At 31.3% G+C, this 13,081-nt stretch overlaps 1 protein-coding gene across 2 annotated transcripts in view; it reads right to left on the reverse strand.

Moving 5' to 3' along the window:
- Positions 1–9,662: 9,662 nt before the first annotated feature.
- The window catches only part of LOC113395728 (uncharacterized), a 79,778-nt gene continuing 76,359 nt past the window's right edge, over positions 9,663–13,081 (reverse strand). Inside the window, exons 7-9 of one of the 2 annotated variants that reach the window (XM_026633402.2) lie at positions 12,240–12,324; positions 11,737–11,778; positions 9,663–11,177 (exon numbers count right to left, since the gene is read on the reverse strand). In XM_026633402.2, coding sequence (XP_026489187.2) covers positions 11,050–11,177; positions 11,737–11,778; positions 12,240–12,324 — 255 coding nt within the window. In that variant the 3' untranslated portion in view covers positions 9,663–11,049. The remainder of the gene's footprint in view (positions 11,178–11,736; positions 11,779–12,239; positions 12,325–13,081) is intronic. The other variant, XM_026633403.2, reaches the window with a different exon arrangement.

Raw genomic sequence — 13,081 nt, forward strand, 5'->3', positions numbered from 1 at the left:
GATTATACTATTTTTAAATATGAAAAGGTCATGGGTGACCTGATGGTAAGTGGTCACCATCGCCAAAAAATATAGGTGCTGGAAGAAATATGAATCCTTCCTTACATCGCCTATGTCCCTGTGCCTCAAGTTACCCTGGCTCACTCAACCTTCAAAGTGGACCATAACAATACTAAGTATTCCTGTTTAGCGGTAGAGCATATGATTAATGAGTACCTATCCACCAAGTAACCTCTTTCTTTAAATAAATGATCACGCATCTTACAGAACTTACAATACAAGTTCTAAATTACATTAATCAGGAAAATTCTTAATTGCTTCTACAAGACCATACTATTTAAATCTATAATAATACGTAGGTTTTCGTTGATATTTTATAAAAAAAACTGTGACGAAATGAACAATCCCCGCTCGAGCGTTATTACATAAATCTAATTCTTTGCGGTGGTTGTAGAAAATTTCATTTAGCAAATGTGTCATCAAACTTTGCGAGCAAAGTCGTTCTTTTATCAAATTAGTTCCATTTAATTTAATAAAAGGATCATATTAGCAACGCTTTCTGTGGCACACGAATCTTATAAAAGGAGTGCCGTTTTTAATCTTCATTTCGTAATAGTAATCTATTTTGCTAATAGTATTACGTCTTTTGTTTACAATTCATATAATCCTCGGTTCCTATAGGTATTTAACGAATCGTTATGGTATCAGAGAGTAATTGTGAAAATTCTTCCTTGCTTCCTTCCTTTTATGTCAGATGCATACTACTTCGAATCTTACGATGTACTCTTCACAGATAATTTTACTATTCTTAAACGATTAGTTCTTTGAACAAAATTGTCACAAAAAGAATACTTTATCTTTGTATATATACAATGGCTCTAAAAAAATATTTTATATCTTAGGCTTAGAGCTGTTAGAGTAACTGAAACTGAACCATATTTTCATTACACGAATCAAAAAGTTTTGGTATATTAAAGTATGGTGTACAAAAGTACACACTCAATAACATGTATGTAATTCAAATTTAGAACTGTACATTTCAATAAAATTATCAGCCCTCCATTAAATAATGTATAAATTTTTAATTATGTTTAATAGTATTTGTTATATATTAATTATATTGCCGTAAAAAAACTTCAATCATACCTCAAAATATACGATTTATCGAACGTTTATTGATAAAGTTAGACCTTCGGGTTATGTTATTCTGAAATAAAAAACTATCGAACTTTTCCATCCGCCAAATGGAATTAGTTTTACCCCTATAATAGGCGGGTAACCGAATCGAATGTAATTTTTTACGTTCACGAATAAATTTTTATTCGTAATGGAAATATTTTGAGGAGCATTACACTTATAGCATACGAAGTATTAGCATATGGGTAAAAGGTATATCGACCCTTTTACGTCATTATAGAGTAAAGTTACGACCAGTTTAACTGTTTCGTTTGTCTGTTGGGTAGAGGCACTGAGTTCAAGCCCCGGTTTTAGTTGGAATAAAAATTATTTTTTTATCGAGGAATTCTCAATTCTAGCCCCGATTTGCAGAGATTCCTGTGCCACGTAGAGAACATAATCGGAACTATGCAACGGAATCTTCTATCGCAAACTTATTAATTAGCCACAAAACAAACGAAATATTCGATATATTATCATGGAAACGTGATATAAATTGTTTAAAGTAACATCAGTTCGACATCACTATAAGCCGATATTAAAGCAAACATTATACGAGTCGCGTAAACGTTTGATTTCGTAATTAAAATATTTAAATTAGTGGTACAACATGTTAACAATAGTAGGCGAACGAAGCGAAATTAGCATTCATATTGCCATTGCCTCTATGATGTAATTAATGCCATTATGCAATGAATATTACACAAATTAAATTATCCAATATTACAATTCACGTTATAAAGTTAAATTGGTTCGAACTTAGATGTGAAATTATATATACGAATTCAATTTTGAACTTAAACGCAATTAAATCAAAATATGGCTTATTACCATTACATAGTTACATTGATAAATATGACAAAAATAAGAGTATAAATGATCTGAGTAATAAATTTAACTATCCCAGTTTTCTTTATACGTACGAACTGAAAATATTTATAACTGTCGAAACCGCACAATTTCCAAAAATTATCTGTCTAGTGTACCTCAGCTAATCGTATATTTTTAAATATAATTATATAAGTGCTATGTTGTTTTATTATCATATAAGCTTAGTAAAATGTATTATGATTATTGTATACACAATTGACCATTGCAACGGAAGTCCATTATAAGAGACCTGGGATTATACTTTGACGAAGAACTTACTTTCTATTCGCATTACAACTGTATAATTATCAGAAGGTCATAAGTGATTGACTTCGTAGCTCGATGTACTAAATAAGAATTCAGGCACCTCTTAAATGGTTTTTAATCAAAAGTTTTTTTTTAATACGTTGGTGTCATCTGGTCCTTGCTGCGAAATCTATATTACAGATACTGAATCTAGTTAGAATTGTTAGGTATACTAAGATACAGATTTGCCTTGGTCATCCATTCCGATCTTATAAAGACCGAGTATTAAAAATCAACTTACGTCGGTTACCCGTCGTAATTAAATAGAACTGATCACAATATACAATATTATATTGATTATCTTCGTCAATTATTATTGCTCTGTATAAACACTGCATGTACATAGACATCGCAAAGTAAGTTTTAAATTATTTTAAAATGGCGTTTATGAACGTAATACTTTGTACTACGATCCAATCATCAGAATGCATCAAAAGTATAGCTATAGATAAATGAAATCGAGGTGCTGTTACTGATAATACATCTCTGGACATTTATATGTCTAAATTGTAAGGGTATAAAAATATATTGAATGTATTGTTTACTAAATTTTTTTTCTTTGTTTTTTGATTTAGGCATTTGTCAGCATACCAAAAAATTAGTGGGTATTCCGATGTATTAGGGCGCGTTAGCATAGCATACACATATCGTACTTTTCAAGCGAGAAAAGAATATTGAGATCAGACCCAAACTTGGAAATTTAACATTACTAAACGATATGTAACATTCACCTATTGTAATATTACGCTTAACATCAAGTCATAACAATTTTTGTTTCCGAACGAAGTCAGGGAAAGTATTTAGTATTAAAAACATTTTTAATTTCAATCAAAGCAAATAATTTATCAACCATAACGAAGTTAATTTGATCCAAATTGAAAATTTGAATTACTCTTCACAAATATTTATTTTAAAACAATGTATATCAAAAACGATTCAATCTTCGCTGTAAATAAGAAATATAACGAGGGACTTTCATTGGAACTAATAAATAAGGTAAGTTCAAAGAAAATTCATAATACCGACTTACCGCAAAACTCAAATATTCTGAACTTGCTGTCCCAGTTCCGTAAGACCTCGGTCACAGTGCTTAAGCTAGAAGGAATAAAACTAGCAAAAACGCCTCATACGAAACAAAATTGTACTAAATACTGTATTCAGTGATTATATTATTTATAATATAAAAATAAAAGAATCAAAGAACTCTCCTTTTCGCGTGTATTGTTTTACAAAATGAATCAAATAATTCTCAGACATGGCGATTTATTAATAGTGTGTGACATTTATTTTGAATAACATTTTCATTAGCCGTAAATGTTTTAAATGTCAATTGTCTAGCTCTTAAAAAAGGTACTTTAATAGCAAATTACCTTGATGATTTAATTGAAATATAGATGCATAAAATCAAATAGAAACTTGGTGGTAGAGCAAGTCCACCTGGGAAGTTACCATTCACTTATCACATATTCTCCTACCAAACAGAAATTCTTAATATTGTTGTGTTACGGTTTGAAGGGTATGCCTTTACCATAAGAAAATTTACATCTTCGTTCTCAATGTTGGTGGCGCATTAGCGATGTAAAGAATGATTTCGGTGACAATGTCTATGGGTGATAGTGACCACTTATCAGCAGGTAACCCATTTACCTGACCACACCACCCGCCCACGCGATGTAAGTTTATAAATATAAGTCATATAAATTAAAAGAACATTAGCAACCATAATAGCAAACTATTATAAAAATAGGATAAAGAAAATATTTCTGATCTGAATCTGATATCGCTGCCGCTTCAATTGCCGCTCCCGCTGCCGCTCCCGTCGACACTGTGTCACTATTCAGGGCCTAAGCTTCTTTACTAGCTCCTCTCGCATTCAAGGCTCGCGGGCTTGTTTGCTTCGCTATTATTCGATGTTTGCTCTTACTTTTGTCAAGATACATGCACCCAACGAAATCTTTTTGCTGGTTTTTCGTGTGAATGTACATCGTGGGCCTATTAGGGCTATTTTTAAATAGGGACGTGCTTTTGAAAAGTAAACAATGATTCTTTTCAAAATGTTTCACGTTTTTCGCTAGCGACGTTTACTTTTTGATTTGGCGTTTCGATAACACTACAAACATAAAACGTACGCTCAAAATTGTTATTTTTAAAAAAAATTAATTACATATATTTACAATCAATGAATTATTTATAGTATACATATGAATTGATATTTAAGTGGCACTGATTCTTGTTACTTATTTGTAATTAATTAATAAAAATAACTAATCTTCAAAGAAAAAAATAACAATTCATTATCCAGAACAATCTGGCATGTAACATAAATATATGACCACCAACGCTATCCCAGAACGCAATGATTTCTGACCTTCGCTTCTTTTTCTTAAGGATTCTCTTGCTCTTGGCCCAGCAAAATTTTATTTAGGTGCTGAAATCATAAAACTATCAATGAATAAATTGAGCCTGCAATAAATAAACACGTAGTTCAACTAGTTTTGATTCGTACAGCCTTTCAAAGTGATTTTATCTAATCGTTATGTATTATCTTAAATATTTTTATTAGATTCTTGACGATGCCAAAGGTTACATGATATTGAAAAATTACGACTGATATAATTCTTAATTACTCATATAAAATACTACTATAAATAATAAATAATACATGTATATATACATCATAGGACCTATTAAAATTTTCTTTGAGTCTTTTTTTAACTTTTCCTACAAAATGCACATTACATACAATTTATGCCTGTAAAAGAAACTATAAAAATATTTTGATATTAAAGCCAGTTTGAAGGCCGACCTATCGTTCCCACGGTGTATTCTCATATTTCTAAAGTCATTATTTTTGTAGTTACTTTTGACAAATGACAATTGACAATTGACAAGTTACTTTTGACAATGTTCAATAACTTTTTTTCAAATAAATTGTTCGCTTAACAGCTAATTAAGTGTCAACATGTTCGAAATAAGCTACTTCATGCCTTATATTATAATAAGATAATTCTTACAATGTTTATATTATGAATGTTTTAATTTGTGACTCAATGTCATGAAACTTTTGGTAAAAAAAATAAAGGTATCATAATAATTATTATTGTTACATAAGTATGATTAAATTGTCATTAAATATTTGCATACAATTAAAAACTAATTTTAATCGCCCCGAAGAAGTATAACTTCACATGAGCGTACATAAGTGCCACGCACCGTTATTTATTTTAGTATAATTTTTTTTATTTAAAGGCATTGTTTTTTTATTTATTTACCAAAGAATTATTAACCCTGTGTAGGAGAGAAAACAGAGTTACTAACTTTATAATTATACCTTGTATTATTAGTTCTAAATTGTTATCCCGTATCTAAAATATTTTGCATTGTTCGAAGTAATTTTGATTACGGGTCATTCTTGCTTGAACCGTATAATAAATCTGCATTAGCCGATTGGGACAAAATTCAAGCTAAGTGTCTCCGCATCATTTGTGGTGCCATGAAGTCCTCCCCCATAAAAGCTCTCCAAGTACAATGGATCCTCCCTTATTTCTTCGTAGACAATATCTTTGTGATAGTTTTCTTTACAAAGCTGTTCAAAATTCTTATCACCCATTACTTACTTCTCTTTGTCACCTTTCAAATTTTATTCCATCTTCAACTTATTGGACTCATAAAGAAGCTCCTTGCCTTTTCAAAAGTGATGAATTTTTTTTTTCAATTTCCTGGTAATCCTTTGTTTGCTGTCCCTTTTGATGCACTTGTTTTTAGGCCCAATGTAATTACAGATTTTGGTATTAGTAATAAAATTCCTGGAGCCAACGTTCGGTTTAAAAACCTCCTAAATGAGCAGTTTCCCGGGTGGCGAACTATGTTCACAGACGCCTCTAAACTATCTGCAGATGTCCCTGTGGGTTAAGCGGTGTGGGTTCCTGATATGAAGCTGACTCTTAGTTTTAAATGCTCTCCCAGGAAATCTGTTTTTTCTGGAGAAACAATAGTTATTTATGAAGCTATATCCCTGATAGAATCCCACAACCTTAATAAAACCATAATTTTTACTGATAGTCGCAGCTGTTTAGAGGATATTTTAAAATTTCCCTTACGTTCTAGAGATGTTCACCCAATCAACCTCAAAACTCGGGGACTTCTTTTTAAGTGTCACTCTGCTGGAATTGAGGTAGCCCTTGCATGGATTCCTGGCCACTGCGGGATTTCTGGCAATGAACAGGCTGATATATGTGCTAAGTGGTCTATTCGCAATGGTACGGAGACTTATGCTAACTGTTTTGCCCAAGATTTACGTTCTGTCGCTAAAATTGATTTGAATAAGCGCTGGAATGATGTATGGAACTGTATCCGTCATGTAAAAGGTAAATTTTGCATGAAGTTTGCAACCTGATATTCCATTAAAACCCTGGTTTTTTGAGTTTCGTAACTGCTCTAAATTTTCTACTTCGACAATAATTCAGATGCGTCTTGGCTATAACTGCAGCCCTCATTTTTTATCAAAGATCAGGGTTCGGGACCACTCTTTATGTGAATGTGGCCTTGATGAGGTTACCGTTAAACATATTTTCTTTGATTGCACCAGATTTCCTGTTCCACTGTATGATGTTCTTCCTCCTACTTTCCCTCGCCCTTTCAACATGTCCTGTATTTTGTCTTCTTCAGAAATTTCTATTATAACTATTTTATTTAAGTATATTGAAAGATATAACATTAAAATTTGAGTAAGTTTAAGTATATATCATTTATATAATAAGTATGTTTATGTGGGTAGTTTTATTTTTTTGTATTTTAGTGGGTGTTGGTGTTGGTATATTATATTGTGATGTCCTATTTGTTTTAGATCGTGCTACTGGTCATTTGGCAGAACGAAAAAGTGCTGTTTCAAGCAACCACGTGTATTTTTCAACCCTGACACTGGCAGAATTGTCAATCTATTGACAGAAGCCATAAATATAATTAAAAATAATAATAAGTAGGGAATGCAATCTCGGCCCCTATTTTCACACCCGGGATAACGAGATTGAACAAAGTCAATCCCGGGATTTCGGGATAGCCCCGGGATTGAAAATTTGTATTAAAAACGACAAAAAAATCATCGGTTATCATTTTTATTTAAATTCAGCAGTCTTTCGTCAACTTCCGTGTCAATGTGAACAAAACCAAAACAAAAATAAACTTCTAAAACATTAACTTTTTAACTAAAACAACTTCAACTTGAAATCATCTTTAAAACTAACAAATTAAACATGAAATTCTTCTTAAGAAACAATTAGGAGTTTTAGGTTTCTATAAAATAAAACACAATCATTAACACTTCAATGCGCACAAACAAAAAACAAAATAGTCTTCTAAAACATTAACCAAAATGTCTATGACTTTAAATTATCTTAAACATAAAAATTTACTAAGAAAACAACTTTGAGTTGAGATCTACTTATTACGAAAATAAGAAACAGATAATAATAAGCTGTCAATTAAAGATAGCCGACATTGTGTTGTGTCATGTGTGACATTGACTGTAACATTGCGTTTACAATCCCGGGATTTTCAGGACTGGAATAAGGCCGGGATCCGGGATCCCGGGACTGCATTCCCTAGGCACAAGTAACCATTTCTGTCTGCCTCTCTGTTTCACTCTGTTCCTCTCGCTTTCACGGAGAAACCATTGGACCGATTTCGATAAAATTTGGCATGAAACAAGCTTGAAATCCAAGGAAAGGCATAGGCTAGTTATTTATTTATTAAAAGCTTATTCTGTTACGAAGCAATATTAAACAGCTAGTTAGAGAATAGCAAGATAAAATTGAAGCTATGATTTCGTCATAGATATAATAAATAGCTGATTTATTTCGTTAGATGTTTCATCGAACTATTTTTTTTCTTACTTTTTAAAACTATATTTGAAAAACTCCATCTATACAAATAAAGACGAATTCCTCTTAAGTTACACGCATTTTTTCCGTTTTTTTTTTGTTTTGTTTGTTTTATGCTTCCAAAATGTTTCGATAGATGGCGCTTTTTGGAAAATAGGAAATTCGTACGTTGTTAGACTTTAACATCACACAGTTTCAACCATTTCTATTTGTTTATTAGATTTTTGTTTGTAGTGTTTATTTTTTGAAATTGGTAACAAAAGGCCAACTAATTGCCACCACTGCCCAAATTTAATACACATACTGGAAATTTGTAAGAAATTTTAACTATTCCTTAAATTGCCAATATGCGACCAATCTGGGAACTAAATTGTAATGTCCCTTGTGGCTGTAATTACATCGGTCCACTCATCCTTAAAATATCGCATATTGCAGATTAGTGGTAGCATATTATGATGAGTGAGTGGTATCCCTACCAACAAGTTGTCCAGCAATATCTTTGTATAATCTTATCAGTCGATATTTGAACTGATTCTAATTTCTACTAGTATTCATGTTTAATTTGAATAGATCACAAATAAATATATGGATAATTCTATATAATGATAGTATGAATACGAACTAACAATAAGAACTTATCCTTGATTGCAACTTTTAAGGTTAATAGAGTCGTATGCCCGTTTTTACCATTCGATGCATAATTGGGAAACTATAATTTTGAATCAGATGCAATTTTAAGACCTTGTGTAAATCGTTCGAGCAGTTTTTGATTCCAGGAAAAATAGAAAAATTTTAATTATTAGAATATCAAGGGACAAAAAAAGGAACGATATCAAAGAACAAGAAGGGCACAGAGGAAGAGAAGAATATCAAGGTAGAAAACGATATAAAGGAAAAGAAGAACAAACAGCAGAACGCTCCGAACAGACATTGGGACATTTGAGCCGTGGTCTCGAAATTATTTTAATTTAAAGGGAAGAACGAATTACGAATTATAAAATATAAAAAATAGAACGTTTCATAAATAATAATAAAATCAATACCAGACTTAAAAGCTACCAACTATATTAACAATATAATCATGATATTTCTGGATTTTTCTAAGCGTTAAAGCAAGCTTATAGAGTGAACATCGTGTCATCTTTTCAACTCAAGTAAAAACTGTATTAGAGACATATTATGTATTTATTTTTAAAATTCCATTAAACAGATATCATATCATTGCATTTTCTGAGAGATGTTCTTTAGAATATCTACACAATTGCAGCCTAGAGCTTGGAAATCGGCATTATTAGTATACCTCACACCTTGGAAAGCAAATAAAGCATATCTTTTAGTATCTTAGTTCAGTCTGCAGTATCCACACATATTTTTGTACTATAACATTTCCTGGTTAGTCCGGTTAACGATGGACATGAAATAAAACAATAATCAGAAGTATAAGTTATAATAAAATTTCATATAAGTAAATTACAGCATTTTAATACATATATAAACTAGCACAGTGTTCGAAATATATAATATATTGTGAGCATAGTTAGTTAAAGATACAAATGGCTTACATCATATTTATTATTTGCATCGTCAAAAAATGATAGTGAATATATACGAGTAATACAAGAATTCTTCCCCTGTAATTACTGTACCACTCGCATCTGATGATTACGTCATGAAATTATCTAAGATGCTTTGATTGATTACAAATTATTAATAATAAATCTTTTACGGTTTTCGTTATTTCGCTTGTGCGTATTGCGATACATTTGGTCTAAGCTTCAATGGTGCAACGAAGCCTTACCTAATATGTGTAAATTTCCCCATCTTTACACATTATTTTCAATATTAATTAGGAGATACTAAAAACAAAACGAAGTCGAGAAGAAAATTCTTAGAATCGATTCACAACTCTCTCATAGAAATGGTTTACGAAAAGTTACGTCATTACAAATTATAGCTAAGAGTCGAAAGTCTTAAATTGAAAGCGGCATCGAAGCTTTCATTACCTAATCTAATACTGTCCTAAATCAAAACTCAGATCACTCCCGTCGAAGGAGGTGGTCCCCGTAAATATATAGATCTAATTTACCTGCTTACTTCGAACTGTGACCTAATTAAACATCTAAGGCAATCACAAATCTAGCATTCTTATTAGGGTTATTAAAAAAAGAAGATTCATTTTAAACGATGAGCTAAGACTTAAATTTAATAATAGACTTTAAACTATTGAACTACGAAAATGCCAAAAAGCGAATCATCATTGCCAAAAAAGCTATAAATCTTCACTCAATATTTATGAATTATCCTATGGATACCTTTGAATATATTAATTTAGTGCTCTATACTTAATATTAGAGAAGTGTCATTTTGAAACGAGATTGATAAAACTATTCGACGATAAACTGTTATAAATCTATTTGTTAATATATTTTAAAATTTGTTTTACTTATAATATATTATAATTAATGACTGACAATCTTCACGCATTCCACGTTGAGGCACTTATCAAGTGGCTGAATTCATGATGATTATAATAGTGCACGTTATTGCTACAATATAGCAAGAAGTCTTAATAATCGATTTATATAAGCTAAATATAATGTCGAAGTTTATCACAAATATCGTAAGCAGCTGGACTGGATATCATTCGACTGTAACGATTTGAATCGAAACAATTGAAAACGTCGCAAACTTGATTTAAGACTAAACTTCTATATAACTCCATCTTAAATATATGTCACTCCATCTAATAGATCTTTATCTTTATTTTTTTTTATATATTGACAAATTTGTTATTGCTTGCATTTAGATTAATATGTATTTAAACATCCGGTGCTCGTATTTCAACGGTTACAGATGTAGGTCCCGTAGCGGTTGGAGATCTGAGCGTGGCAGATCTAAGTGAGGTCGCAGAGTGTCCACTGCTAGCTCTTGATCCACGCCTAGACCCTAAATTAAAACAAATATATTAAAATTGGAAAAAAATATATACAACGAAGCATGCTTATCAGCAAACCATTTTCAAACGTATTATTTCTCATGCCTTAAAATGTATCTATAATATGATTCTGAGTATTTTTTCCAAATCTAATTCTTTGTTCTAAGTGATTACCTCATAAATTACCCGATTGTGAAATAATTTAAGCAATGTCTAATTTGAGAATACTTTATCAAAAAGCTAAATCATAATTTATTTACGTTCTCACTGTCTTCGATACGTTAATGATTTGAAATGAATACTAGCCATCACTGAATACAGTCATTAACATTTGAATTTTAATCATTCATGCTTTTATTTTATACTTTCATACATCTAAGATATTCATAATCCAATTTCACTAATCATATTTGTGATAACTAATTTAACCCTCGGCAGTTCTCTTTTTGTTAAATCTCAAGCATTTTTACCGAAATCAATGCAGTGGATAAATATCATGCATAAATACAAATAGATACATTAATTTATTGCGTTGCGGACAAAGCATAAATAAATTATATTCCAAATAACCTGAGGTTTTTCGGTGTAGCTGATGGCTTTGGTGAGGTCGTGCTGTTGATAAATGAAATAATGTATGAGTCACGTGACAGTATTCGGATCGGATAAATAAAAAAAAAGTGAAGGCAAAGCCACATTTAAACTGAAAATAATTTAATAAAAAATATAAAAAAAAAAAAACGAAGTGAATTTTAAAAGAATTCAGATAGTGCATAGATAAAATATTTTAAAAGGTACATTGTAATATATTGTAGTTCGGACTTATCTTTTTTTTTTTTTTGTTTTTTCGTAACACTTAAATTAACTTGTACGTGTGGTTTTTCTTCTTTTTTTATAAGAGTGTGTACACATACAGCGATAATACCAATAAAAATCAAGCAAATAAAAATTACACATCGATATAGAAATTATAAAAACACATAATAGCGGTAACACTGGTAGCGATACACATCAAAGAATCAAAAGATCACCGTAGAAATAGATAAAAAAAATCGATAAACAGATGCCCTAAATACCAGGACTGGGCGAATGTGGTCTAAGTTCTTGTTGGCTGGCTTGCCTCGATGGAGGACGCACACTAACGCGTGAGCCGCGCCGGTCCTGAAATGAATCCAAGAAATGATTTATCAACATTTAAAGTCTATTCCAACCGTAAGAGGACAAAACCAAAACAAACAACGTTGGACATAGAATTATCGCGATATAATTAATCGGGAGCTATGATATTCATTATGGATTTGCAAAAAAATGGCGTTTCAAAACTTTCAATAAAACTATGTGTCTAATTTCAAGGAAATTCTGTCACATGAATCCGTCAATCTGCATTGGAGGAGCATGGTGGATTATGCTCTTGATCTTCTCCTCAAAGGGAGAAGCCTTGGCCCAGCAGTGGGAAATTTACAGGTTGTTACTGTTGTATAAGTATTATGAAAGACTAAATAAAAAAATAATGGATACATTTATTTATCGTACTGTATAGTGTAGAAAATAATTGAACCCTTTATTCTATAAGTTTTTTCATTTGCAAAGATTATTCGAGCTAGAAGTCAAAAAGTAAATTACACAAGCATCTACTTTAAAAAAAAAAAAAAAAATCGAGATTCAACATCTTTTGTAGCTGATCGTGGAGTTTAATCACTGATAAAAAGGGAAAATAATGATTCTATACAGACTTCATAAATTACGGGACATACTAATAGAAATGGTAAATAGAATTGATAGTTGGTATAGAATATAGCAGGAAAATTTGTCTTAATATAACAATATATGTTCGAAAATAAATAGACAGTGCGTCTAGAGACTAGGTTACGTGGTGATTTAACATTTAACACGGCATAATGATTAACGGAATTCGTGT

This window comes from Vanessa tameamea, chromosome 7 (assembly GCF_037043105.1).
Source record: "Vanessa tameamea isolate UH-Manoa-2023 chromosome 7, ilVanTame1 primary haplotype, whole genome shotgun sequence".
NCBI lineage: Eukaryota > Metazoa > Arthropoda > Insecta > Lepidoptera > Nymphalidae > Vanessa > Vanessa tameamea.